This window comes from Narcine bancroftii, chromosome 7 (assembly GCF_036971445.1).
Source record: "Narcine bancroftii isolate sNarBan1 chromosome 7, sNarBan1.hap1, whole genome shotgun sequence".
NCBI lineage: Eukaryota > Metazoa > Chordata > Chondrichthyes > Torpediniformes > Narcinidae > Narcine > Narcine bancroftii.
The window spans coordinates 162,885,667-162,913,146 of record NC_091475.1 but is presented as its reverse complement, the minus strand read 5'-3'; the positions used below and the strand labels follow the sequence as shown (position 1 = coordinate 162,913,146).

Here is a 27,480-nt window from a genome sequence, read left to right as displayed (position 1 = left end):
TCCCTTCCCATTTTAGAAACTATTTCAATTCCAGTAATTGAAGAAATCAAACCACCATTTATATTATGCCAATCCAGAAAATATTGCCATTTTGACATTCTGGATATGTGTATGTATCGATGCTATACGGCTTGGAAAATGATGAACGCAACTTCATTCCATCAACTGGAATTTTCCTCCTACATTTGCTCGCCCAAGGAATGCCCTATTTCCTGCCATCCCTTAAGGCGGCAATTGGTTTAAACCGAGGAATTTGGGCTGAAACAAATATTATTTGGAACATGACAGCAAAGGATCAGGCCCTTCATCCTGTGGTGTTTGTGATGGCAATTATGCTTATTTACTGCACATGATCTACAGCACATACATCATTTCCTGTCTGTTCACGTGTCTTTTTAAATGCCTCAAATATTGCTAACATCTGCTTCCATCACTTTGCATGGGAGCATGGTCTAAGTAATTATAGAATGCAGAATACCGTGGATGAAATTCTTTAACTTTTGTCTACCGTTAGGAAGACAGATAGTCTAGTTGCAGTTAGGGCAAGAAATAGTTGATGTTTCAGTTAAAGTATTCTGTGATTTCATGCAACTTCAAACAGCTGATGTATTCATTGACAGCCCAGCGGCTTTCCTTATTAAGCATATTACGCTTAAACTATTTCTTAGTATTCTTGTCATCAAAACCACAAGAATTTTTTAAAAAAGCATCACCTATTTTACATTTATCACAATGAGGATTTATATCGGAGTAAAAACAAGAGAATTTGAGTTTAGACATGTGGGCCCCATGTACCAGTTTGAATTGCAGTATATAGTAGCAAGCACAGAGATGAAATGTTAATCAGTTTGAAAATAGAGTCCCAAACCTATCGGATAGTGAAAGGTTCAAATCCTGCTCCCAGGCCTTCTTAATTTGGACTAAAGGGGGTGTGTCTTAGACCAGTCAATTTGTCATAAATAACAGATATTAACCCTTTACCAGAAGGTTATAATCCAAAAAAAAGTATCAAGAATATTCACCTGAGGAGCTCTCGGAAAAATCAGGGACCTCGGATTGAATAAAATGCCTGATTTGTAAATATCTAAAAAAAAATGAGTGGTAAATTGAATTTTCCAACCAATTGTTCAAAAGACGCAGAACTGTTATCAATAAAAAGGTATTTAAAACATTTAATACCCAATCTATACCAATCATTAAAAACAGAATCCTGCAAGGAAGGCTGAAAAAGGGGATTGGACAAAATGGAGTTTGTAAGAGAAAAGCCCTGAAATCCAAAATACTTTCTAAACTGCACCCATATTTTCAAAGTGTACTTCGCAACCAGATTGTCAGGTTATATGAAAAGAAGGACGCAAGAAGTGTCAAAATAGAAACATTTTGATTATTCTCATAGTGCTTTTTTTAAAATCTTTTTTTTTTAATTGTACCAACTTATTACTGAAAAATCAATAAGAATATTTTAAAAAGAAAGAAAGCAAGAATGGTCTTCTCATAAGCATGTGCTTGGACCTTAGGCAGTTTGGCCTGTGTTCGTTTGTAACTTTACCCAGACAGTATCGGTCCCTCAATACTCCATTAAAGCGTCATCATGCTCAATCCCTGCTCCACAACTACCTCTTCTTCTTTTAGTCAAGATGCCAACATTTTCTCTCTGAACTATTTCAGATGATGCTAGATTGAAATGCACTCTTCACTTGCCAACAGTTTTATCAGAATACCCATTTCAATGTGACCCCAACCAAATGCCATTAACTTTGGAATCTACAATCGAATTGCATTAACAAAGACTTCTCCAGTTTCTGTGAGGCCACTCCCATCTCCCTCTCTTCCCCATTCCCTTCTCCTTTTGTCCTGCATTCCACCCCTTCCCCCCTCCATTTAGAGAACTATCCTCTCCCCCATGACCTCAGCTTTTATCTCTTGTGCTCTCCCATTCATATCCACCTCTGACCTCCTGAGTTCCTCCAGCATTTCTGTATTTCACTCCACCTTTGACCTCTTGCTTGTGGGCCTGTGCTCCTTCCTCTGCCCCTTCCCCCACTATTTTATTCAGGCACCTGCCTATGCTTTGCTCTTACCTTGATGAAGGGCTCTCATCTGAAATGTTGGTTATGTATTCTTTATCTTTGCTACATAAAGAATGGATTCTAGACTGCTGTATTCATACTGACCATTTCCCAGCATTAGGCCAACAACAGTGGTGTCATCAGCAAATTTACAAATTGCACTAGACCCAAACATGTCTACACAGTGATGACTGTACAGGGAAGCATTAGGCCTAAGCCTGTAGGTGCCCATGTTGATGGTCAATGAAGGAGGGATGTGGCCTATCCACACTTATTGGGGTCTGCTGATGAGGAAGTCAAGGATCCAATTACAGAGGGATGTACAGGGTCCCAGGTCACTTAATTTGATTGCACATTTAGCTGTTGTGATGGCATTAAACAACAATCTAGTCAATTAACAACAATCTGAAATAAATATTCTTGTGATCCAGCTTATATAACACAAAATGGAGGGTCAGCAAAATGGTGTCAGCCGTTGATTCGATGCAATATTAGGGAAATTGAAGTAGGTCCAAGTTTATTAATTGCTCAGATTTTGTGTAAACTTCACAATCGGTCAACTTTAGATCATCTGTGGAATCAACAGATCAAAAAGCTACATCTCCGTTTTGTTCTGTACCCTTATGTTTGGAACATGAAGCTAATACACTGTGGAGCATAACATCAGTAACTATGAAGTCATCTACATTGGAAAGGAAAATAGCAGATAGAGTAATATTTAAATGGTGAAATATTGCAGCATGTTATTAAGCAGAGAGACCTGGGAATGTTTTTTTTAGGAAGTAGGAACAGGAGTAGGCCAAAAATGGCCCATCGAGCCTGTTCCGCCATTCAATACGATCATGGCTGATCTAATTTATGACCTAACTCCATCTACCTGCCTTCTCCCCATATCCCTTAATTCCTCTATCATGTAAAAGTGTGCATGAATCACAAAAATAAAAGTCTGCATGTGCAACAGGTAATCAAGGTGGCAAATGAGATGTTGGCCTTCACTACTAGAGAGATTGAATTTAAATGCAGGAAGGCTTTACTGCAACTGTACAGGATATTGGAAGGTAACACCTGGAGTACTGTGTGCAGTTCTGTTCTCTCTCTGTTCTTGAGAAAGGGTATTTTGACTTTGGAGGTGGTGTGGAGGAGGTACATCATATGGATTCCAGAAATTAGGAGTTCGTTTATGACAAGAGATCGAGTAATCTGGGACTATACTCACTGGAATTCAGAAAAATATAAACATACAAAATTATGAAACAAAAATAAATGACAAAAGCAGGGAGGTTGTTTCTGCCTGCAGATGAGATTAGAACTAGGGGACACACTCAAGATTTGGGAGAGTAGATTTAAGGAAAAGATGAAGAGAAACTCTTTCCCCCAAAGAGTAGGGAATGTGTTGAATGCTCTACCCAAAGGAAGCACCAGAGGCTACCTCATGGTATGTACTGAATACACATAGATTTATGATCGAAGAGAATTAAGATTTATAGGATTCTGGTGGGTAAGTAGAGCAGAGTCCACAGCCAGATAAGGTATGATCTATTGAATGGTGGAACAGACTCGATGAGCAAAATATTTTATTCTTGCCCCTATTTGTTCTTATGGAGCAACCAAGATACAACTATGTAGCTTTTCCACCACAAGGGGATCTCATTGCATCTTCATCTTTCAAATGTTTTCAAGAAAGAAGATTGTTATTTCAGCTTGCAAAATGCTCATATGTCAAAATTATTGATTAAAATTATGACAATGAAAACAATCTTGCAAAATATTAATTTCTCTTAACAGTCCATCGAAATTTCAAATACAACTTTCTACAAATTCTAGATTTCCAAAATTCTTCACAGAAGTACAAGTAGACATTCTGCCATTAATCTGTCTGGAATAGTGTAGGCGAATGGTGAAGTCTGAGGTGAAAAGGAAATGGGAAGAGAAGAAAGCCGATGAAAATAAGGGGAATTTTTTTTTTTAAAAATTAGATTAATGTAAACCGTGTAAATGGGTGGTTGGCATGGACACAGTCTATCTCCATACAACAGGCGAGATCCCCTGTCATTATCAAAAGCATTCCTTGCCACTCAAATTACATTTCATTAACTGTATTTTTAATGTCATGTATTTGACATACAAAATATAAATCTCGTATGGTTTGTTTTTTTAAAAAAAAAACAACAACAGGAAGCCTAAACTAAATCCTATATTGTAATCTTAAGTGGGATCTTCCCAAATCTACACAGCATGATCAACGACATCATATTATGTATCTTGATGCCTTCTCAGTCATCACTGGAGTCTTGAGAAAAGCTAACTTCAAGAAGTTACTACTGAACTCCAGGATCTGAATCACTGGTTTTCTCTTTGCATCTAGATCCTCGACTCCCTCATCAGCAGACTCCAATCAGAACAGATCACCTGCTCATTGACCATCAACATAGCGGCACTTCAGGGCTGTGTGCTTTGTCCCCTGTTCTATTCTCACTGCACTCACAATTGCATAGTCAAGTATGGTTTAAAAGCTATCTACCAATATGCTGTTTATTGGTTGAAAAAAAAGCAACGATAAGTCACTATTTAGAATGGAGATAGATAATCTGATCCTGTGGTCCAGAAACAATCTTACTCAAACATCAGCAAGATCAAGGAGCTTTACGTGGACTTTAGGAAGGGGAAGCAGAGGGACTGCTATGATCTGTTTATTGTGGCAGCACGCTGCTGCAGCAATCAAGCTGGCACTCTGGACGGTGAGCACAACTAAAAGCCAGCAGTCTGCTCAGCGGCACTGGCCCAAACAAGTGAACTGACGAGTGAATGGAAAGGGTAGCTTAAAGGCCAGTGACCCCAAAATGGCACTGGCCTTGCTGCACAGTCAGTAGTCAGGGACAGCACACTGGAAAGAAGGGATTATTATGCAAGAAGGGACCTACGCGTAGGAAACTCGCTTTTGTTATGCGGGTCGTGACATCAGTCAAGGGGGAAACAGCGGGAACGCGGCAAGTATAAAAGTTGGGTCTGAGCCCCTAATAAAACAAAGAGCTTAACCTGACTATACTACTCAACAAACAGATATTCAACAAACAGAAAAATACTCAAAAACTATCCCTTGATATACATTTTTTCCCCCTTCCACCCAACAGCATTTTAAAATGGGCAAATGATTGACAAACAGCTAAGTACTCTACCATGGTCCTTTTTTTAAAAAAAAGGAGAAAGGTCCTAAATGTGTTTTTGAGATGCCAAAATTCATCATTCCCCTCCCCCCCCCCCCCCCCCGACCCCCAATCCTTTGAAAAAAATTAACTCTGTCTTTCTCTGGAATGGTTTACAAACAACCTGGACAAGGAAGATACAAAAGTGGAGTTGTGGGAAACCAAGACAAAAACAGCTGAAGGCTTGGGCACCAATTACAAGGCAGAGAAATGTCAGACAATTCAGGAAGCTATCGAGTTAAAGGCTACAGTGCCAGGTCTGTAATAGGTTCTGCAACAGATGGACTAAAATAAACCAAGCGTGAAAAGCTATCAGAAATAAATTTGGAACAGCCTACTTTCATAGAACATTAGATTTTATGGGAGTTGAAAGAAGTGAGCCAAAAGGAAATTGGAACTCGTGTAGAGTAGCTTAGTGTAGTTTTACGGAAAGACTCGATGGGCCTAGTGGCCTGGTTCTGTTCCTTTGGCTTGTAATCTTATGAACCTAGAAATTTCAGACAAAAATAATGGTAGAAGTAGTTTTGAAATACCAGGATTGAAACCCAAGGATTGAGGGAAGAACAATGAGGATTTTTAAAATCTGAAACCAGCTACAATTGACCAGGGTCATGGTTAAATTGGACTTCCTCTGTACTACCAGATGTGTTGTTGCCATCAGCAGGGAGAGTTGAGAAAGCAGGCTAAACATTAACAGGAATAACAGACAATGAAATGCAAATCCTTTGACCGGAGGCTGGGCAAGGAAAGCAAGGTGAAAGAATAGTCCTGTCTGGAAATGAACCTATTTAAACTTAGAGAGTGGAGAACATCGAGTTAGAAAACAAGAGCTTTGAACATAGGCATATGAACCAGGGTTAGGGGGGGTGGAGGGGAGGGGGTAGGTGGCAACTGCCCTCCCAAATTCGGACAAAACAGTGGGTAAAATTCGGGCAAAACAAGAAGAGAGAAGAAAAAAAATCAGAGAGAGCTTCTGACATTCTCCAGGGTGTCACTGAAATCTGCTGTTGTCCTTGACTCACTCCGGACTATCGCCGGTTATATCCAACATCCCCCAGTGTGACTGACTCTCCTGGTTGTGCCAGGGCCGACGTTACCATTAGGCAAACTAGGGACGGGTAAGTTCAGCTCAAGTGCAGCTACATGCTTGCAGAGTTCCATGACCAACACACAGCGATCAAGTAAGGCTTTAATTTTGGAAGTGGGGGAGGAAGGTGCTGTCCAGTGAGGGGCTTAGGGAGGGCATAGATAATGACTGCCCGAGGGAGAGGGGGGTGCAAATGCCGTCACTTGGGCCTTGGCCACATTGGCTCAGTGCTGGGTCGCTGGAGCCCAGTGCATCCCTTCCTCTCTCTCCCCCCTCCCTGGTCTCTGCTCTGGGCCACGCACCCTACCCCCCCCCCACCCTCCCTGGTCCCCAGGCACAGTGCAGGCCCCTTGTAAAATTTCAGGAAAATCAACCCCTCTGCGCCCCTCTTGACCAAAGAGCACCCCCCTTACGCCTATGGCTTTGAAGTACCACTAAGTTACCGATTATAATATTAACCTGATCAGCAAAGCAGGTGAATTTTTTAAAATGAGAATATTTCTGGGCCACTCTGATCATCAATTTATTATCTGTGTATAAAGAGGCAGAGGTGGAAGAGTATAAAATAAAACCCTACATTGTGCTATGCTGTATTACGTAGAAAAGATTGAGTTTGAAAACAAATTGTTAAATTCATTGTATTACTATCTCTTTATTGGCATTAGTGTTGATATCAGTCAATGATGGGACAGGGATATTCAGCTGTCAAGGATTAATAATCACATCCTGCCATTTTCAGATTTGAGTGATAGGAGATAACTTAAAGCAGGCTACCAAAGAAAGTTTCCTGGTGTAGAACTGGGACCTGTTCAGAAAGGAGCCTACATCTACAGGAATAACCTTGAGGTATCACGGGGCATCCAAAAGCAAATAGTAATTCTGAAAGTGGCACCTAGCTATGTTTTATGTCACTGTACATCCCCACGAACTTTTGTGCATTATGCCACACATACATGGAAAAACCAGAAAGAAAGCTGCCAACTTTGCAAACCATCATTTCATTCATTTTACTTTTACAGAAATAAAAAAGCAGACTAAGAGTTCTAGCTTCAACCCAAATACATTCTCACCCCAAGACTCCTCCATTTGATCCCCTAAACCACCTTCAGGCTGTGAAGAAACTTCTTAGTTTAAATGTTGTCAGATTCACGACGCTGCTTCAATACTAAATATGAATGGAGCTAAAGGATTGCACAGAATTACAGCAAGCATCAACTTTGTGAGCCCTCTGGCTGTTTTGATTATGTGTTCCTACTCATTCTAAGGAAATGTATGACATGAGGGAAGTAGAGCGTGTCGAAAGAATCAAAGCCTTGTTGATCCAAACCAAGGCTTTTATTAACTAGAAGACTGGAGCGTATCACACGTAGGTCGACCAGTCCAGAATGACCTGGTCTGGCTAGGAGCAACCCTTTAAGACCTGTCAGTAGGTGTGGCTATGCTCTCAGCCAATCACAGTCACCCTACACTACAATCTGTACATAGACACATTGGTGATAGAATCTGTACTATCACAAGGAAGCATTAAAGTTAGTGATCATTTGGAATTTGGACCAAGACTGGAAAAGTTCCAGTTTCACTTCAAAAGGGAATCTGAAGTCTGTCGGACAATGTCATGTAAAAACCTATCCAACTGAACAGAAAATAGATTTATGATCAGCAGGTTACCTAGCTGTTCAAACCTGCTCAAACCTGCTCTACTGTTTATTAAGAACACAGCTGATCTGATCTTGGCCTCAACTCCACATACCTATTCCCAACCAACTGAAACAAATATTCATTTCACCCTTGAAAATACTAAATGATTCTGTTTCCAGCTAAGAGATTCAGTTTAAAAAATAATTTGAAATATGTTTGGTAGTTTTCAGTTTTGTTCCCCTAATTTCATGAAAACTAAACCCTGCTCATTTTTTGAAACACTTGGGAACATTTGGCCCCATTGCCTCTGCCGTCAGTTTCCCAGTGCATTGCTTCTTCTCTGGTTTGGTATAGCTCCAGTCTGTTGACAGCTGATGCAGATGACACATCGATAAAAGGTGCCTTGGCCAAGTAGGAAGCCACAAAAGATGTTTGGCATATTCTGTTACACTGTAAAGGGCAGAGATGCTGGAAAATATTTTGCAATTCTCTAATCCCTAGCTCGAGTGGTCATGATGGGAAAATTTCTGATGAATCAGAAGCTCAAATTAGTTTATACTTGGTATGGATCAATATGACCAATCACTTTTTGTAAAAGGCACAAACCTACCACAAGATCAAGACAAGAAATGAAGCAAGTAGAAAGAAAAACTTTTTTAAATTAAAGCATGTGAAAGATACATTCCTCAGAACTCTGCCAAGATTGAAACAAAACATGACAGGCTCAGATCATGTGCACAGTGCTTTGAGGTTTTAAGTGAATTATTGTGCACAATACAGAGCCTGCTATGTACTTCCAGTCAAGTCAAATTGGCATACACAGGAGTACTGTGCTATTTTCTAATGCCCATATGTGGCCCTCAACTACTGAAGCAGGTCAATGTTGAGATGTGTCCCATCATCATGCTACCTCCAGGAATCCCATGGGAAAATACTCAAGGATCGGTTGTACTAATCTAATTGCCTCAGCTTCCAACTTTCCTCCACCTCCCGATTCAATTTACAAGTCTCCACTCTTCCCCTGTGTCCAGTCACTTCTCCACCAAATCACCAACCCACCCCCTGCCACTAAGGCATCCTCAAAACAGCTGCCAGGTCTCTGAAATTGATAATGGAATGCATCAAAGTGCATTTTCCAGGGATACTGGCTCCATTTCAATATGCCAATACAAGAAACCATTCCACAGATGATGCTATAAGCCTTATCACTTCACTCTGTACTGGCCCACCTGGAGAACAATGCCTCAAATGCTAGGCTGCTGTTCATCAACTTCAGCTCGGCATTTAATTCGATCATTCCCCAGAGGCTGGTGGAGAAGCTGTCCTCGCTGGGATTCAACACCCCTCTCTGTAATTGGATCCTGGACTTCCTAACAGAGTCCACAATCTGTCCAGGCTGGTAGCAGAATATCAACCACTATCACACTGAACACTGGTGCACATCAGAACTGTGTGCTCAGCCCACTCCTGTTCATGCTACTGATCCACGACTGTATCACCAGATCCAGCTCCAACAGTGTCATCACATTTGCAGATGATACAAAAGTAGTTGACCTCATCAGCCACAACAATGAGTCACACTAAAGAGAAGAGGTGGAAAATCTCATGAAATGGTGTGAGAATAACAACTGAGTCTCAGCAGACAAGACAAAGGAGATGATCGTGAACTTCAGGAGGACCAGGAACAACCACCCTCGACAACACATAAAATATTCTGTAGTAGAGAGTGGAGAGCACCAATTTCCTTGGAGTTCACTTACCTAGTGACCTATCATGGACACTCAACAGCACTTCCTGAGAAGTCTGAAGTGGGCAAGGCTACCAGCCACCATTATGTCAACCTTTTACAGGAACTCTATCGAGAGCATCTTGGCCAGCTGTTTCATAGTGTGGTGAGGTTGCTGCAGAGAAATGGGCCAGAGGTCAATCCACAGGACCACAAGAGTAGCAAAGAGGATCACTGGAGTCTCCCTCCTGCCCCATCAATGTGATCCACTGGGATTGTTGTCTAAAGAGGGCATGCAAAATCATTGCAGACCCCTTCCACCCTGCACACAGCATCTTCCAGCTGCTCCCTTCGAGAAAGAGATAATGGAGCATCAGAGCCAACACCACCAGGTTGAGGAACAGTTTCTTTCCACAGGCAGTGAGAATGCTAAACGACCAAAGGATCTGCTCACACTAAACATCTGAGACTCTTATTTGAACAAAACAATATTTTTATAGATATATTCCTTGTCCTGCATATGTATTATTTGTCTATATGTGTTTTATGTCTGGTTGTGTCTGCATGTTTTTGCACTAAGGGCCAGAGAATGCTGTTGCTTCAGGTTGTACTTGTACAATCAGATGACAATAAACTTGCCTTGATCATCTTCACCTGATCCAGCAGTTGCCATAGAGACAAGCCCTACAGTGCTGCTTATATGGGAAATAGATAGCATGGTGAATCTTTGTAATTCCCTTCCCCTGAGGACCATGAAGGTTCAAGTTCAGTGAAAACTGACACCAGGACCAGGAAAAGTAGGTGCTTGTTTAAACTTCTCTATTAGCTAATTAGCCAGTAAAAGGAAGGGGAGCTTAAGTGAAGTGGCCAATGTGAGAGCAGCCAGTGAAAAAAGGGATTTTGAGGGATTGGCAAGCAGAGACTAAATGCTGGTACAAAAGTTGAGGCAAGGATAATCCTATCAAGGAACAAAAGGATTCAGCAAGAGCTACAGGTTTTTCTTACGTTATTTGTTTCACAGACAGTGGGAATGGCAGCCAGGACAGGGACATGCTCCTCTTGAAGAATGGGGATAGTCAAGGAAGCCAACAGTATTCCTGATGACTTCATCTGTGAGAAGTGCATCCAACTACAGCTGTTCACAAACAGTTAGGAAATTGGTGCTGGAGTTGGACAAATTCCAGATCATTCTGGAGGTTGAGACGTGATAGACAGGAGTTACAGGAATACAGCTAGCTGGGTGACAGTCAGAAGAGGGAAATTGAACAGGCAGTCAGTTCAGAGTACTCCTGTGGCCATTCTCCTCGATAGCACATCCTATTTTGGAAACCGTTGAGGGGGGATGATCTAGCAGGGACAACACAGGGCAGTCAGGTTCCTGGCACGAACTCTGGTCCTGTGGCTAAGAAAGGGATGAAAGAGAAGAGGAGAGCTGGAGTGATGAGGATTCAATAGTTAGGGGAACAGATAAGAGGCTCTGTAGAAGAGATCGAAAATCCTGTATGTAAGTTGACTTCCATGTGCCAGGATCTGGGATATCTCAGATAGAGTTCACAGCATTCTCAACAGAAGGTGAACCACCAGATATAGTGTCCTGGTAGTGATCAATGACACGAGTAGGAAGGGTATAAGGTCCTTCAAAGAGACTTCAGTGCAAAGTAGAATGACAGGACCTCTTGGGATGTGATCACTATATGCTAGTGAGGTTAAAACGAGTTGGATCATGCAGCTTAACACATGGCTAAAGAGATGGTTCAGGAGGAATGTGCTTCAGTGCTTGGATCATTGAGCTCTCTTCCAAGGCAAAGCCTGTACCGGTGGGATGGTTTACATCCAAACTAGAGAGGGACTAATATCCTAGCAGAGGGAATTGCAAACAGAAATGCCAGTGCAGATATAGGAGTTAAAAGATGTTAAGACTGCATGTAAAGGGTTGTGAATGGTGGAAATAATGCCCTCAGGTGCATTGATTTCAATACAAGTATTGTAGGGAAGGCAGACCAGCTTGGTGTGTAGGTTGACCCATGGAATTATGACATTATGGCCATTAGTGAAACTTGGTTTCAGGAGGGGCAGAATTGGCAGCCCAATGTTCCAGGGTTCAGTTGTTTCAAATATGATAGAGTGGGAGGGATGAAAAAGGGAGGAGTGGCATTAATTGTCATGGTAAAAGTATAGCTGTGCTCAGGCAAGTCAGACTAGAAGACTCATCTGCTGAGGCTTTATGGGTGGAGCTGAGGAATGGTAAAGGAATGACCACGTTAATTGGGTTGTATTCTACACCACCCAATAATTAATAAGAATTGGAAGAGCAAATCTGCAGACAGATAGCAGACAGCTGCAGGAAACAAAGTCATGATAGTCTGATTTTAAATTTCCAAATACTGACTGGGACTCCCATACTGTAAAAAGGATTGAATGGGTTAAGGTTTGTCAAGTGTATTCAGGAAAGTTTTCTTTCGAAGTGCAGATATAGGAGTTAAAAGATATTAAGACTGCATGTAAAGGGTTGTGAATGGTGGAAATAATGCCCTCAGGTGCACTGATTTCAATACAAGTATTGTAGGGAAAGCAGACCAGCTTGGTGTGTAGGTTGACCCATGGAATTATGACATTATGGCCATTAGTGAAACTTGGTTGCAGGAGGGGCAGGACTGGCAGCTCAATGTTCCAGGGTTCAGTTGTTTCAAATATGATAGAGTGGGAGTATGATATCGAAGTACCAGCTAGAGAGAGTGCAAAAGTGGATTTCCTATTAGGGAAAGAGACAGGACTGGAGTATGCATAGGGAAACACTTTGGGTTCAGTGATCATAATACCCTTAGCTTCAAGATGATTATGGAAAAGTATATGTCTGGTCCTCAGGTTAGGATTCTAAATTGGAAAAGGACCAATTGTGATGAAATAAGAAAGGATCAAGACAGCAGAGATCAGACTAGGTTGTTTTTTGGCAAAGATGTGCTCTGTAATTAGAAGGACTTCAAAAGGTAAAAATTTTGAGTACAGAGACTGTATATTCCTGTCAGGATTATTGGCAATGTTGACAGGCTTAAGGAACCTTGATTTTTGAGGAATGTTGGGGATCTGGTTAAGAATAAGAGATGTTTGTAGCAGGTATAGGCAACAAGGAGAAAATGAGGTACATGAGGTATATAAAAATTGCTAACTTCAGAAGGGGTAAAAGAAGACACAAGGTTGCTTTGGCAGTCAAGGTAAATAAAAATTCTAAGGGCTTCTACAGATACATTAAGAGCAAGGTCCTCTTGAAGATCAGAGTAGTTAGCTATGTATGGAGCCAGAAGAGATATAGGGAGATCTTAAATGTATTTTTTAAAAATCTCTATTTAGTCAGGTACAAACTCTAAGAAAGTGAGACAAAAAGAGTGACATCATGGAAACTATATGAAGAGGAAATGGTGCCTGCTATCTACATGGACTTTGTTTACAAGCCTTATGACAAGGACCCATATGGGAGGTTAGTCAGGAAGGTATTCATAGTGAGCTAGCATGGTTTTATGGGAGAAGAAAGAGAGTGGTAGTAGATAATTCCCTCTGACACTCCTTTCACACTTGCATCCCACTAAATTGGCAGTTCAGTGTCCTGGGATAGGAATGGGGGTTTGGATTTTCACACTTGACCACTCCTAACTGGGATCAGTACTTGGTCTGTTGATGTTTGTCATTGACTGTATATCATTGATCTGCATGATCATGTGATAAATTGGATAGGCAAGTTTGCAGATGACACAAAAATTGTAAGTGTAGTGGACAGCATGGAAGGTTTTCAATGCTTGCAGAGAGATCTGGACCATCTGGAAAATGGCAGATGTAATTTAATGCAGAAAAGTGTGAGGTATCACAGGGCATTGAGTGTTAAAGAACAGGAGAATCTGGGAATACAGATACACAGTTCCCCAAGAGTAGGGTCATAAAGAGAGCTTGTAGTGGCCCACAGCCACCACCGCAGGCCGCCACAGAAGATGCCGTTCGAACACGGCAATTGCGTGGGCTGCACGAGGCGTCAATGGCCTGCTCCCATAAGCCACTGCAAACTGGGCTCTGCTAGCCAATTGCCGGCGACGGAACGCAAAAGGGCCAATCAGCACCCAGGGCAGCGCAAACCACACCTGTCGACAATGCTGCAGCTAAACAGGCCGATCCCGCCAATCAGTGCTTGAAGGGGCACAGGTTACACCCATCAGTTACATGGCAGCCAGGGTTTGCCTGACCATATAAAAGAGAGCAGCCAGTCCATTAAAATCAGTGTCAACCTCGAGACACACCACAGTGGTGACCCCGACTGGTCCAAAAGGTTTTTGGATCCAATGCTGGATATTGAGATGGAGGACCAACCTTCAATCAAAGCAATCTCCTTGAAGATGCCGAGCTTCTAGACATCACAGCCACAGGTCTGGTTCCAGCAAGCTGAGGCACAGTGCGCCATTTGCCAGATCTCCGCTGATAACGTGCACAACTACCACGTAGTAAGCACCCTCGACCAGGACACCATGGTCCAGATCACCAATTTTCTTCAGCAGCTCCCAGAGCAAGGGAAATATGTGGCCATCAAGGAGCTACTAACCCGCACTTTCAGGATCTCAGATTGCAAGTGTGTGGCCCAACTGTTGCATTTTGACAACTTGGGGGAACAGAGCCCTTTCTGCCCTCATGAGTGACATGCTCACTCTTAACAATGGCCACAACTCTTGTCCATTGTTTCTGCAGATCTTTCTGGAGTGGCTGCCTAAAGACATCTGACCTCATTGCATAAGACGACCCCAGAAAGGTAGCTGCCCCCTCAACAGTACCAAAACGCTATAAGTGTTATTGAGGGGAATGGCCACAGGGGCCACCAACTGCCTGTTCTCTTTCCCTCTCCTGCCTCCTTGGTGTGATGCTGTCTCTTACTCCTGTCTATCGCCCCTTGAGCCTCCCAAAATATCTAGAGTTTGTCCAACTCTAGTTCCAATTTCCTAACACAGTTTGTTGGGAGCTACAGTTGGATGTATTTCTCACAGATGAAGTAGTTGAAGATACTGTTGGCTTCCCAGTGTATCTACATTCAACAAAAGCAGAATGTCCCTTCCCTAGCTATCATTCCCACTGCTTTATGAAATAGTAAAAAGGTTACCAAAAAACCCTTCCTTATCTCTGCCTCCTTGCTGAATACTCTTACCCCAACAGGGTTGTTCTTACCTTACTTCCACGCTTACATCACCACCACACTTGCATCACCACCTCAGCTCATCACAGCCTCAACTTCTGACTCTTAATCAGGCCACTCCCACAATGATTGCTCCACTTTAGTTTCTCCTTTATTGGTTACTGCTAATTAGCCCATGGAGAAATTTAAATGAGCACCTACCTTTCCCAATGCTTTTTAAATGCTTCTCTTCAGTTCCAGCTCTGGTCACAATATCTGCCCAAATATCTCTTAAATATTGTAATCATATTCACTTTCGCCCCCTCATCTGGCAGCTCATACCTCATGTTCTGTGGGAAAATTTGTCCCTCAGATCCCTTTAAAATCTGCCACCACAAAACCATGTGCTCAAGCTTTAGATGCCCCCTAATCTGGGGAGAAAACAGAACATCAACCCTGTTTATGCCCCTCAGCCTCCTATGCTCTATAGAAAATAGTCTCCAATCTACCAATCTCTCCTTACAACTCAAATCCTCCAGTCCAGGAACCATTCCCGCAGATCTTTACAAAAGCCTTTTGTAGCTTAAATCACATCTTACTATTTTTCTTTGTCAAGTTGTGCAAGCCTAGTAGGCACAACACACCTAAAGTGCAGAACCCCAGTCTCACATGTGCTGCAGGCACCTCAGGCTCAGAGTTTGATGACATAATTCTCCTGGCAGATCCTTATATTGTTGCTTGCGGGAACTGGATATTCCTCCGGCTCAAAAAGGAAAATCTCCCTTCATTACTCCAGAAGGAATAAAGTATTCAGCATTTAAAATCCCAAAAACTGAAGATAATTAGAAGAGAGATGTTTTGCAATACCACTCCTTTTCTCAACTTGATATACATAATGCATGTAAAAATGGAGCAAACTACCATTGTTTAGTGTATCCTTCACTTAAGTAATAACTGGTCAACTTATTCACTATTCAAGATGCATTTGGAGAACATGACTTTGAAGATAAACTCATCTCCAATTAACTCAGTGGACAGATTTTATAGGATACTCACGCCATGATGCCAGATAGGCTGAACATTTCTGCTGTCAAGTAGCAGAGGTAACTGAACAAGAAGACAAAAAGTGGCTCAATTATGCGAACATTCTGAGTAAAGCGGGTGGTGAAAGCTGCAACAAATCCATAAATAACTCCAACTAGTATGCCACCAGTGCCCACCAAAAAAAATTGGGCAATTCCAGCAAATATATCCACAGTTTTAATGGTATGGATCTGGCAGAGCAATTTGAATGAGTGGTACAGAGCCTGAAAGAGAAACAAAAATATATTATCATCATGTGTACATAGCACAAAGTTTAGAGAGCAGGCACGACATCACTACAGACAAATAAAACCAGTTCAAGAATATGTACGAATGTTACCAGAAGAAAGGAATGTTATAATTGGGAAGAATCCTGCCAAGCACAAAACAATGCCGAGTTATGCCTTGTGGGGCCCTTCACCCACAGTTTACAAATCATCAGCTAATTTGCTCTCTTTCTGCCATCAGCTTGAGCCCCAAATCAATATGACAACAGGATGGTGGATGGAATTTCACTGTCAAGTGCAAAGTGACAAATCTCAGGTCGTTAAAGTAAGGCAGGAAGAGCAGAGTGAATGCGAGGTCCCTGGGATTGTTGTTAAAAAGAGATACCTTGGGGGTATAAGGACATAATTCACAATAAGTGGCACATAGTTGGATTGGTCATCAAGGCAGCACGTGGAATGCTCAACTTCATCAGTCAAGGTCACCTCACAGTTGTTCATAACATTGGTTGTGGTGCACGTGGCGTTCTGGTCAAAAATAAATTATCAGAAAGATGTGATTAAGCTAGGTCAGGTGCAGGAAAGATTCATGAGGATTCTGCCTGGTTGATGGATTTGTGTTATACAAGTAGAGATTAGCAAACAAGATTTGTTTTCTTCAAAGCAAAAGATGCTGGGAGGTGACACATTATAAACACTACCTCAGGGGTTTGGTATGACATTGGAAACCCAGGCAAATTTCTACAGACGAGTGGTGGCAAGTGTGCTGACTGGCTGCATGGGAACACCAAAACACCTGAGCATAAAGCCCTGCAAAAGACAGCCCAAGAAATCACAGGCAAAACTGTCCCCACCTTTGAGACCATCCATAGGGAACACTGCCGTCGGAAAGCAGCAGCAATCATCAGGGAATCACATCACCCAGCACATACTCGGTTCTCACTGCTATCATCAAGAGAGAGGTATAGGTGCCACAAGACTCACAGCGCCAGGTTCAGGAACGGCTGCTACCCCTCCACCATCAGACTCCTCCACAACAAACAAGAGACTCATTTAAGGACTGTTATTTGTGCACTTTATTGAGTTTTTTTTCCTCTTTGTATTGCACAGTTTGTTTACATGTATGTGGAGTCATGTTTTTTTGTTGCACTTCTACTAAGTGGTAATTCTGCCTCACTCACAGGAATATGAATCTCAGGGTTGTATGTGATGCCATTAAGTACTCTGAAAATAAATCCAAAATCTTAAATCTATCTATTTTATAAAATTATGAAAGGCATAGAGAAGATATATAGCTTGAGTTTGTTTCCTAAAGTAGGGATGTCTAAGATCAGAAGGCATTTGGTTTAAACAGAGAGGGAGGTGGTTTGAATGGAAAAATCTTTCACAAAAAAAAACTAGTTGGTATCTGGAGGAGGCAAGAACAGAAACAATAGCTGAGTGGCTCCTGGATGGGTCTTAATGTTCGCAGCTCATGAAATTAAAGCAGGAAAGTGTAAATAATTAAGATGGACACAATGGTTGGCACAGATGTGATGGGCTGACAGGATTGCTTTTATGCCATACAATTCTGACTCTCCTACTAACCATGAGATTGGACCTGAATTATTTCTCAAGGATCTGCCCTGCTGAAAGTCAAAATTGGAGGAAACTTCACTCAGCACTAATTAGAAGGGTGACTTGTACAACTCCTCAGCCATCCTTGACTCGATTCTACAATAAACTGGTTCATTTCCACTACTGCCTCAAACTACAGGGAAAAGTCAATATCCTCAATGAAAAACAAAGCTCTGAAGTATATGCCATCAACTATAAACTTGGCAGAAGTAAATTCCAGCCACAAATCTGCAACCCCATCTTCTCAGCTGGGAAGGGCAAGCTGTGCCAGCAAACTATATGACCATGTGTAAGGGACAAATCCAACACTAGTAGCATTTACAGAAGGATCCCCATGCCATCAGTCATAAGAAGAGTCATCTCTAGAGTTCTTCTCAACCTCCTCTTCCCATGATCCAGACAGTAGTTGCCCAAATCAAACTATTTATCTGGAGACGCAATGGATATCATCCCTCATTCATGTCAGTTCCAAGACAAGTACAGGAACTAGCATCAAACAGCATACATGCCAATTAATTGATTTCACAAAAGCCTGTAACCCCTCTTAATTTGCCTCATGATAGCCTACAAGGTGAGAGCAATTAACAGGTCTACCACAGATCATATTTCAGTGTAAACTCAAATCAAGTAAGGCTTCACAGCTTTCTCAATTTTACTCCCTGTACCTCACCATCAAGCCTCCTGCTGGGGAGAAGACAATCAACGGGACAAGAAGCCGACCAACCTACGTTGTCTCTGTTCAAGATCCAGCAGAACTTTAAATAATTAAGCTGCAGTATACACACACCTAACTTGAAAATACACAATCAAGACCCAAATCATCAACTTGTTCACCGAAGTGACAGATTGAGCTGAATATTCAACATAAAATGAACAATCATCTTATATCAATGCATAAAAGTGCTGGAAAAAAATCAGCAGATGTCCACCTGCATTTTGTTCATACCTTGACGAAGGGCTCAGACCTGAAACATTAGTTACGCATCTTTGCTAAATAAAGAATGCTGTGTGACAGGATGAGTTTCTCCAGCATTCTTGTGTATTGACCTACAATCACAGCATCTACAGATTTTTTGTTTAACATCATCCTATATTCAACTTGTCCCTGCTGTGCACTAACACCTTTCCAATAATAAAAGTAGAGCCCAAAACCCTAAAAATAACTCTGGCTGCTGCCCATATTCCACCTCTGAAGGGGGACATCACTGATGAAATTTACTTCCATCTTTAGTGTTCCAATATAGCCTTCGCTACCTGATAAAGAGGAACGTTTAAAGATCAAGAACTCCAATCAAACAAAGCTCATGGCCAAGGGACTATAGTGATCTGTCCTCACGGGCACTTTTAAGGTACAGATAGGTACAGACTGCATCATAGTAGAAAGATACAACCAAAGCATTCTCTACAAGTAAATCATGAGATAGTAACTGCACTGCAGTATTTATAATAAATGCATTTACATGCAACATTAATACAAATATAATGTGAAACTTTTAATTTTAAGAGGCTTTTATGTGTGGGAGGGGAAAGAAAAGGAATGAGGAAATGGTTTCGTTCTCCTGATATAGATGGGGTAAAGAACAGGACATTCAACTGAATCCCGTTTTATACTTGCTTAATCCAACAGCTGAAGATTTTGGAAAAGCAAGTCCCAGATTTAAATGACTATTTAAAAAAGTACCTCCTAATTTCTCTCCCAAATTGTCTACATTTAAAATTAAATTTAAATAACATGATGTCACTGTTTTGGATTCCCCACCAGAAAAGACAACATTTATCTACTCCAGAAAAAAATCTATCCGAATTAAACATAATTAGCTTAATCCTGAACTCTTGTGAATAAAAGAATCTCTTCAAATTAGTTACATTCTTTAAAATGTTGTTGTCCAGCCTTCATAGTCAAATATGACCATGGCTTCAAAGTCAAATTGGAGATTGGTAGCTGTGGGTCTGGAGGTGACTGGTGAGGCCAATCTAGGCCCTGAAGGCTCGCCCACATGTGGGACACAAGTAGGTGGGTGCCTTCGTGGCAGTGGATGCTGCTTGGGCCTTGCGCACATTCTTCAAAATAAATCGTGGCACATTGCAGATAGATGATTTTGTATTTGCAAATTCAACATTCTGGAAGAGGTCTGGGCAACTTAATCCATTAACTTCCAGAGTCAAGTAGCTTCTCTACCACTAAATTAGCCTTAAGTGATGCGTATACAGATCTCCCATCCCTTTACTGATACTCATTTCCACACATCCAAGAAAAAAAATCTCATTTGTAGCCTATTTATTCTACACACTGAAAATGCGTGGAGCTGCTATTACATTTCTGCTCCCAACTACATTACTCACTGTGCAAAATTGGTGTCACTGATCAAGCCCTGGTTGCAACAAAAGCCAAATTCCTTCTGATTTGAGAACCATCAAAGGTGACGAAGAGTTTGTTGGAGATTATTTTATATTTACAAACTTGATGGCGATAAATGTTAATGAATAGAATCCTCAAAGACTGGTATAATATTAAACACATGCAGGTTAAATAATAATAACTGAATTACTTACCACAGTAACAGCATCATTAAGCAGCGACTCCCCAAATACCAAGATATGAAGGAGCTCGTTTACATGAATTTCTTCAAAGACAGCCAAGACTGCTACAGGATCCACAGCTGAAATCAAACTTCCAAACAATAAGATGTGCAGGAGTGTGATGTCACTCAGTTGAAAAGCTTGAACCTGACATATCCCATATAATGAAAGGCTAATGCCAATTACATTCCATAGAGTTCCAACTACAGCATACCATAGGATGGTCCCAATATTTTCAAAGAAGAGCCTGCCAGGCATAAAGTAACCCGCATCAAGGACTATGGGTGGCAGCAAGTACAGGAAAAATACATCTGTGTTCATAACAGGAGGAGATCTCTCATCAGCGCCAAAAATAATTCCTCCCACTAATAGCCCGATGATGATCAGCAAACAGCTCTCTGGCACATAATTGGAGAGTTTATGGTAAAGGTGAAATCCTGCAAGAAAGGCAGAATATAAAATATTAGCCCATTAAAAACAGACCATTTCATAAAAACTATGTGGAACAAGATATCCAGCCGAATAATATTTTAAGGCAGTGAAAAAAAAAACTAATTTTTTTTTAAAAACATCTAGAAATCTGGATCTTGGCAGGTAATGCTGGAAAACTCAGCAAACTTTTTGGAGGTGGAAACAATGATCACCCAAATTAACTTCAAACAAGAACAAGGTGAAACATTAATCAACAAGGTTACACTGATGTCAATAAATCAAAACAACAAAATTGGGTGGCACAGTTGGCACAGCGGCTACAGCACCAATGATCAGGACTGGAGTGGGGTTCAAATCCCGCTCTATCTGTACGTTCTCCCCATTTCTGCAAGGTTGGCTCTGGGGGCTCTGGTTTCCTCCCACAGTACAAAACGTACCGGGGCTGTAGGTTAGTGGGGGCGCAAATTGGGTGGCATGGACTCGTGGGCTATTACCTTGCTGTATGTCTAAATTTAAAGGGTCTCAAAACAAATGGAGCTTTGCAAATTCCAGGATACAAAAATTTGTGCTTAGGAGATTTATAAAAAAATAAATAAACATTTGTTTCCAACTTGTTCCTGAAGCAAGTGCAGATGCTGTGGCTTTCATATTATAGAAAATAACAAAATGAACCATTTTCCGATAATGCAATAATGCCTTCCCTGTAATGCTAGGGTCAGCAGTAGATTAGTTAAAGAAGATCACATTACCCTGGTCGATAATTTCTCTCTTAATAACAAAATCTAGCCATGCATCATATTGGTAACAAAAGGTCAAGCTACATGTCCCCATTTGTGATAATGAATATAGTTCATGTAGCAATTATTAAAGAGACTGCTATTTCAAGCTTGGCGAATCGCTACCATCATCATATGGCTCATTGTAAAATTGTTGCATTAACCCCCCCCCCCCCCCACAATTGGATCCTTAATTTTCTATCCCACAATTGGCGAGGATTAGTGACTTCATGTCTACTGCAATCACCCTCAACGGCAAGGTTGTGTACTCCACCACCTACTGTACTACTTGCGCACACATGACTGTGTGGCCAAACTCAATCAACAAATTGCTAATGACACCATCATTGTGGACAGGATCGTTATAACGAGTTAGACTATAGAAGGGAGATCGAAGAATTGGTGGCAGGACAAAATTCTTTCCCTCAATGTAAGCAAGACTAAGGAGCTAGTTGATAATGTGTTGGTCAATATATTGTTCAATGTACATGTGCACCAAAATGAAAGCTGGTCAAGATGGCAGCACTGCTGGAGCTACTGTAACAGACCTGCAGGGTGTGGAGACACAGCGTTCCTGCAGGGTCCAACCACTCAATCTGACTGCCATTGGCTTTCTACTAGCTTTAACCGGTTTGTAAATAGAGCTGTCGGTGGTTTTACAAAAGAATAATGTGACCACAGGGCCTGCGCCAAGATGGCGGTGACTATAATCAACAACAGCCACGAGAGGCTGGAGACTCTGGGGAAGCTGAGGACTGGCACAGGACACCAGAAAATGGGGAGACCACTCCCCCATTTGAGAAGGAGAAGCAGAGGAAACAGCCCACAGGATCTAAACATATTAGCGGTATAGGTTAATTGGGTGTAAATTGGCAGTGGACCAGTAAGGAGTTGTGCAGTTGAAGAAACACAGGTGGCGGGCTGTTGAAGATAAGGCGAGGAACCCACACAAACTGTGGGCTGCTGGTGACTGGTTGAGGGATTCACACCAAGCCGCAGACAGCTTGAGATTGGCTCGCAACTGGTTGAAAGGGCACCAGTTATCAGAACTGTGATGCAAGAGGGTACTGAGGGCGATGAAGGATCATCCAGGTGGTTCGCATCTGGAGCTCTGGCCTACTGATGATTTGACTGAACTCGTGAGGCTGCAGATACGCTGGAGGTGAATCCACAGAAATTCAGTAACTCTGGTTGTGGGGGGTGGGGGGAAGAATCTCTTTTGCTTTTCCTTCTCTGATTGTAAGAGGTGCTTCAGGCAATTTTTTCCAATAGCAAATCTGTCTACCTTACAGCAAACAAAAGTGAATTTTGTGTAATAATGTACTGTTTTTAATTATTTGACAATAAATTGAATCTTGATCTTGAAATTCCTACTTGGTCCAGCAGAAAAGGTACTTTGTGGGGATAAAAAACAAGAGAAACAACTAAAAATAACAGCTTCTATGGTATACGTACATTACATTTAAAACATCTCTTTTATTATGTATACTTTTTAAAAAGAGCAAGTCAGGACAGTATGGTTAGTGTAGCAGTTACCTCAACACATTTACAGTGCCAATCATCGAGACTAGGGTTCAAATCCCACACTGACTATAAGGAGTATGTGCATTCTCCCCGTGTCTGCGTGGGTTTTCCCTGGGGGATTCAGTTTCTTCCCATTGTTCGAAACGTATTAGAGGTATAGGTTAATTGGGTGTAAATGGGCAGTATGGTCTCCTGGGCCCAAATGGCCTGTTATGGTGCTGTATGTATAAATTAAAAAATTATGGACTTACAGGAGAGAAACAGAGTTTATTTCTGGACTACATCAACAGTCCTGAAGTGGAGATAGTAGACAGCTTTAAGTTCATAGGAGTGAACATCTCCTGTGACTTGTCCTAGTTCACCCATGTCAACACAATGACCAAAAAGAGCAAACTAGCACCTTTACTTTCTCAGAAGCCCAAGGAAATTTTGGATTTCATCTGTATCCTTTAAAACTTTGACAGATGCACCATTGAAAGTATCCTATCAAGGTGCTTCATTGCATGGTGCAGGAACTTCTCTGCTTAAGAATGCAAGAAACTGCAAAAGGTTGTGTGTGCAGCTCAAACTATCAGACATACACCTCCTCCATTCTCTCATTCATTGACTCCAGCTATATCTCCCACTGCTTGGAAAAACAGCCAACATTTTAAAGGACTCCTCCCATGCTAGCCACATTCTCTTTACTCTCTTCCCATCTCATAAGTACGAGATCATGCACCACATTATTCCAAGAGTTTCTTTGCTGACATTTATGAGAGTCACGAATGCACCTCACAATATACAAGCACGTTGCGTTTGCTCTGTCCCATCTGCTCATGCTCTGCACTTTTGTATTGTGTCTTATTTACTGTACTATGTTCAAGATGTCTAGCTGAATTGCTCGCAAAACACAGTTTATCATTGCATCTTGATTTAACTGAACTGAATTGGAACTTGTACCATGGTTGCAGCTTCCACATAATGAAAAATGGCAGTGAACAAGTTCTCAATAAATTGTCAGCACATTGAAGGGAGAGTGAATCTTGCAACAAGCTGCTCCAGAGTGAGCCAGAACACCCACAGCTACAATTTGGGATAAGTATCACGAATAACAAGTACATACTCCAGAGAAATATTGTAAATACCAGACTTAATGAAGTGTACAGCAGACTAACAATATAGGGAAGCTGAAGCATTGATAATTTCTGCAGACTACACCCAGAAACCAAAATGATGGGCAGAGGCAAGATTAATGTGCTTGAAGCTGACATATTCAGCATTTGGTAGAGCAGAAAGAGTAACGGATGGGTATTTCCTTCCAGAATCAGCTGCTGCTAGATCTTTCTTTTTGACACAAAGGAAAAATAAAGAGACATCTAGTGAAGGCACAGAAATGCTGGGGAGGTTGTGGGGGTGGGGGGGGGCATAGCTGGTCTTGCAGTGACCATAGGAGGCAAAGATATATAGCCAACATTTCAGGCTTGAGCCCTTCTTCCAAGTTATGAGGGAAGTTTAGGAGAGACATCAGGGGTATGTGTTTTTTAAATGAACACAGAGAATTATGGGTGCCTGAAATGCATTGGCAGGGGTGGTAGTGGAGGCTGGGACAATAGGGGTATTTAAGAGACTCTTAGGCTATTGGATGAAAGAAAAATAAAGGATTAGGAGGTAGGGAGGGCTTTTTTTGGTAGGTATATATGGATCTGCACAGCGAGAGCTGAAGGGCTGTAATATTCTATGTTCTATATTATGAGAAAAGATAGAGTAAATGCAAGTAGACTCTTCCGCCACCCTCCCACGCAACCCCCCCCCCCACCCTGTGGTTTGGTGAGACAAGAACTGGAGAGTATGGGTTAAAGGTAAAAGGCAAAATATTTAAGGTAAAGATGAAGGGGAAATCTTTCACTCAGGAGCTGGCATGAGGTGCCAGCAGAGGTGGCGGATGTGGGTTTAATTTTGACATTCAAGAGAAGATTGAATAGGTCCATGGTTGGGAAGGGTATGGAGGGCAATGGTCCTGGGGCAGAGCAACTGAACAAAATAGAATAAATATTCAGTAAAGACTAGATGGGATGAAGGACCTGTTTCTGTTGTGTAGAGTCAGACTTGCCCAAGAAACTGAAGACCAAAAGATCAAGACAGTTGACAGGTAGGCATGTAGCAGGAGGGTAATCAATCTTTGAAAATATAAAACAAGCAGTAATTGCCCAAGAACCAGACAAGTGAGAGAATTCATCTAGGGTGTCAGAATCGTAATTCTCAAAAGACGTCTTTGAATTCATTGAATGTGGAGCCTTCAGTTAGACCATTGAGTATAAAAGTTGGGAGATCATGTGTCAGCTGTATAAACCAGTCTTTGGCTCAACCACATTGAGTATAATGTGCACTTCCGCTTGCTGCACAATAGGAAGGATATGGAGCAGATACAGAAGAAACAGCTCACCAGGATGTTGCCTAGCTTGGTGTATTAACTATGAAGACAGCTTAAGTTGTTTTCGCTGGAGTGTCACAGGCTGAGGGCAACTTAATAAGTGTACAAAGGTTCGAGAGGTATAAATAAGGTATATTGTCTTGTTCCCCAGGGACATAGATACAAGGCAAGATGGTGGGGGGGGGGGGGGGGGGGGGAATTCAAAGAATTGCGAGGCAAGTTTATTTTAAAAAATACAGAGTGTTAGGTGCTTGGAATTCATACTGCCAGGGAGGTGATAGAATCAGACATTAAAATGGTATTGAAAATTAATTTTTACTTTTAAGTGAATGCATTGGAAATAGGATATAAACCATGTGCAAGAAGATAGGACTCATTTAGATTGCTGCAATTAATGCAGAATTATGGTGCGCTGTTAGACAGAATCAGACACACACAAGGTAAAGACTGAACAACAGACTTTAATCCACAAAAACCTCCACAGAGCCAGGCCGGCTGTGGCTGCAGTGTGAGGCCTCAGGAGGCCGGTGCAGGCTTAGATCCCGGTGGGTGATCGACACCCAACCGGGCGGGGCTTGATCCATTCAGGAAGACTGATTGGCAGCCGCCCAGGTGTTGTCCTGACCCCTTACACTCCTGCAGGTACAGTGGTTGCCCCCTGCAGTAGGCTGGTGGTGTACCACCACGAGAATAAAGGCGCAGGCCCCACGGAGCCAAAGCAAATGTAGCTTCCAAGACTTGGATGCGTGGATAGCAGGTGCAATGTAGATCATACAGCTACAGGATGCATGACAACAATTAGCAGAATCAGAATGAAACATCTGTATTAAAGTTCATGTCACCATCAAAATATGCATCCAGAATATTGTTATTGCCAATTATTAAACTCCTATCAGGGGTGACCATCTAAAATTGGATCTGGATAAAGAGAAGAACACTATTGCTATCATGTCATGTATTAGGATACACCCAGCAGTAAAATCATAAAGATGGAGGCTGGGTCCTCAATGAATATGCTCACTCAAGTCAAACAGGCCCATCTTGAGATGCTTTGTCAATGGCCAAAGCAAAGGTAAACAGTGTTGGAATCTGCAAGACAAAGGTTTGAAGAGGAAGCAGCAATAGGATTAAGTGCAAGTCAGAAGCAGAAAGCACTGTGTGCATATTTTCTCCTGAAGTTACTAAAGAGACAAGAAATAAATTGCATTGGATTTGAAGATGGTAATCAATAAGCATCTGGATCAGGAATCTAGAAAAGCCAGAATAAACTGGAGATAGCTGGCAGAGGGATGATGCAAATGATTTGATTTATTGCGCTCAAACATCTAATTTAAAGATGTACCAAACAGTTCTCTTCTTTAAAGTGTAGTGTGATTTATTTCAACTAGCTAACAAGGATATTAATACCTTAAGCTTGGTGGGTTGTCACTAACTTGAAAATAGCCCCTTTTAAATTACAGCACCTGGATTGCCCTCCTGGGACCCAGGTGCGATTACTTAGGCAAAGGTGCAGTAAGCACCTTTCAAATTGCAGGGGAATTGACCCATTAAATCACCAACTCAGTGATTTAAGGGGAATTCCGCCCCCGCAATGATGTGTCACATGCTCACCAGAAGTTCTGCTGGATGTTCAGATGCTGGCTTCCCGGTGACGCACGCATGCAAGCACTGAGATCACCGGAATAAATGGGTCAGACATTTTCCTGTTCAAAATCGCCTGTGGGCACGACCTAGGTAAATTTACTGGGTTCCCTGACTACCTCTGAGGTAGGTCAAGGACCCGGTTGGATTCTAACGAGGTTGACCAGGATGGATCCTTTTTAACTTGAGCATAACTGGGGCAATAACCAGGCAAATTGGCCAGTTAACCCCATTTTACACAGCAATTTGAAAGGGCCTAGTACTGCGTCACAGATCATCACCACTAAATCAACCTTAGGCACTGGGAACTTTTTACACAGCTGC

The 27,480-nt window shown here is 41.8% G+C and overlaps 2 protein-coding genes across 6 annotated transcripts in view; one reads left to right on the top strand and one right to left on the bottom strand.

Moving 5' to 3' along the window:
- mfsd9 (major facilitator superfamily domain containing 9) overlaps positions 1-27,480 on the top strand; it is a 182,071-nt gene that overhangs the window by 107,129 nt on the left and 47,462 nt on the right. The gene's annotated exons all lie outside the window — the stretch shown is intronic.
- Positions 1-27,480, bottom strand: part of LOC138739306 (sodium/hydrogen exchanger 2-like) — a 74,484-nt gene that overhangs the window by 21,677 nt on the left and 25,327 nt on the right. For all 3 annotated transcript variants that reach the window (XM_069891094.1, XM_069891092.1, XM_069891093.1), the window contains exons 2-3: positions 20,344-20,807; positions 15,923-16,173 (exon numbers count right to left, since the gene is read on the bottom strand). In XM_069891094.1, the coding sequence (XP_069747195.1) occupies positions 15,923-16,173; positions 20,344-20,807 (715 nt within the window). The remainder of the gene's footprint in view (positions 1-15,922; positions 16,174-20,343; positions 20,808-27,480) is intronic.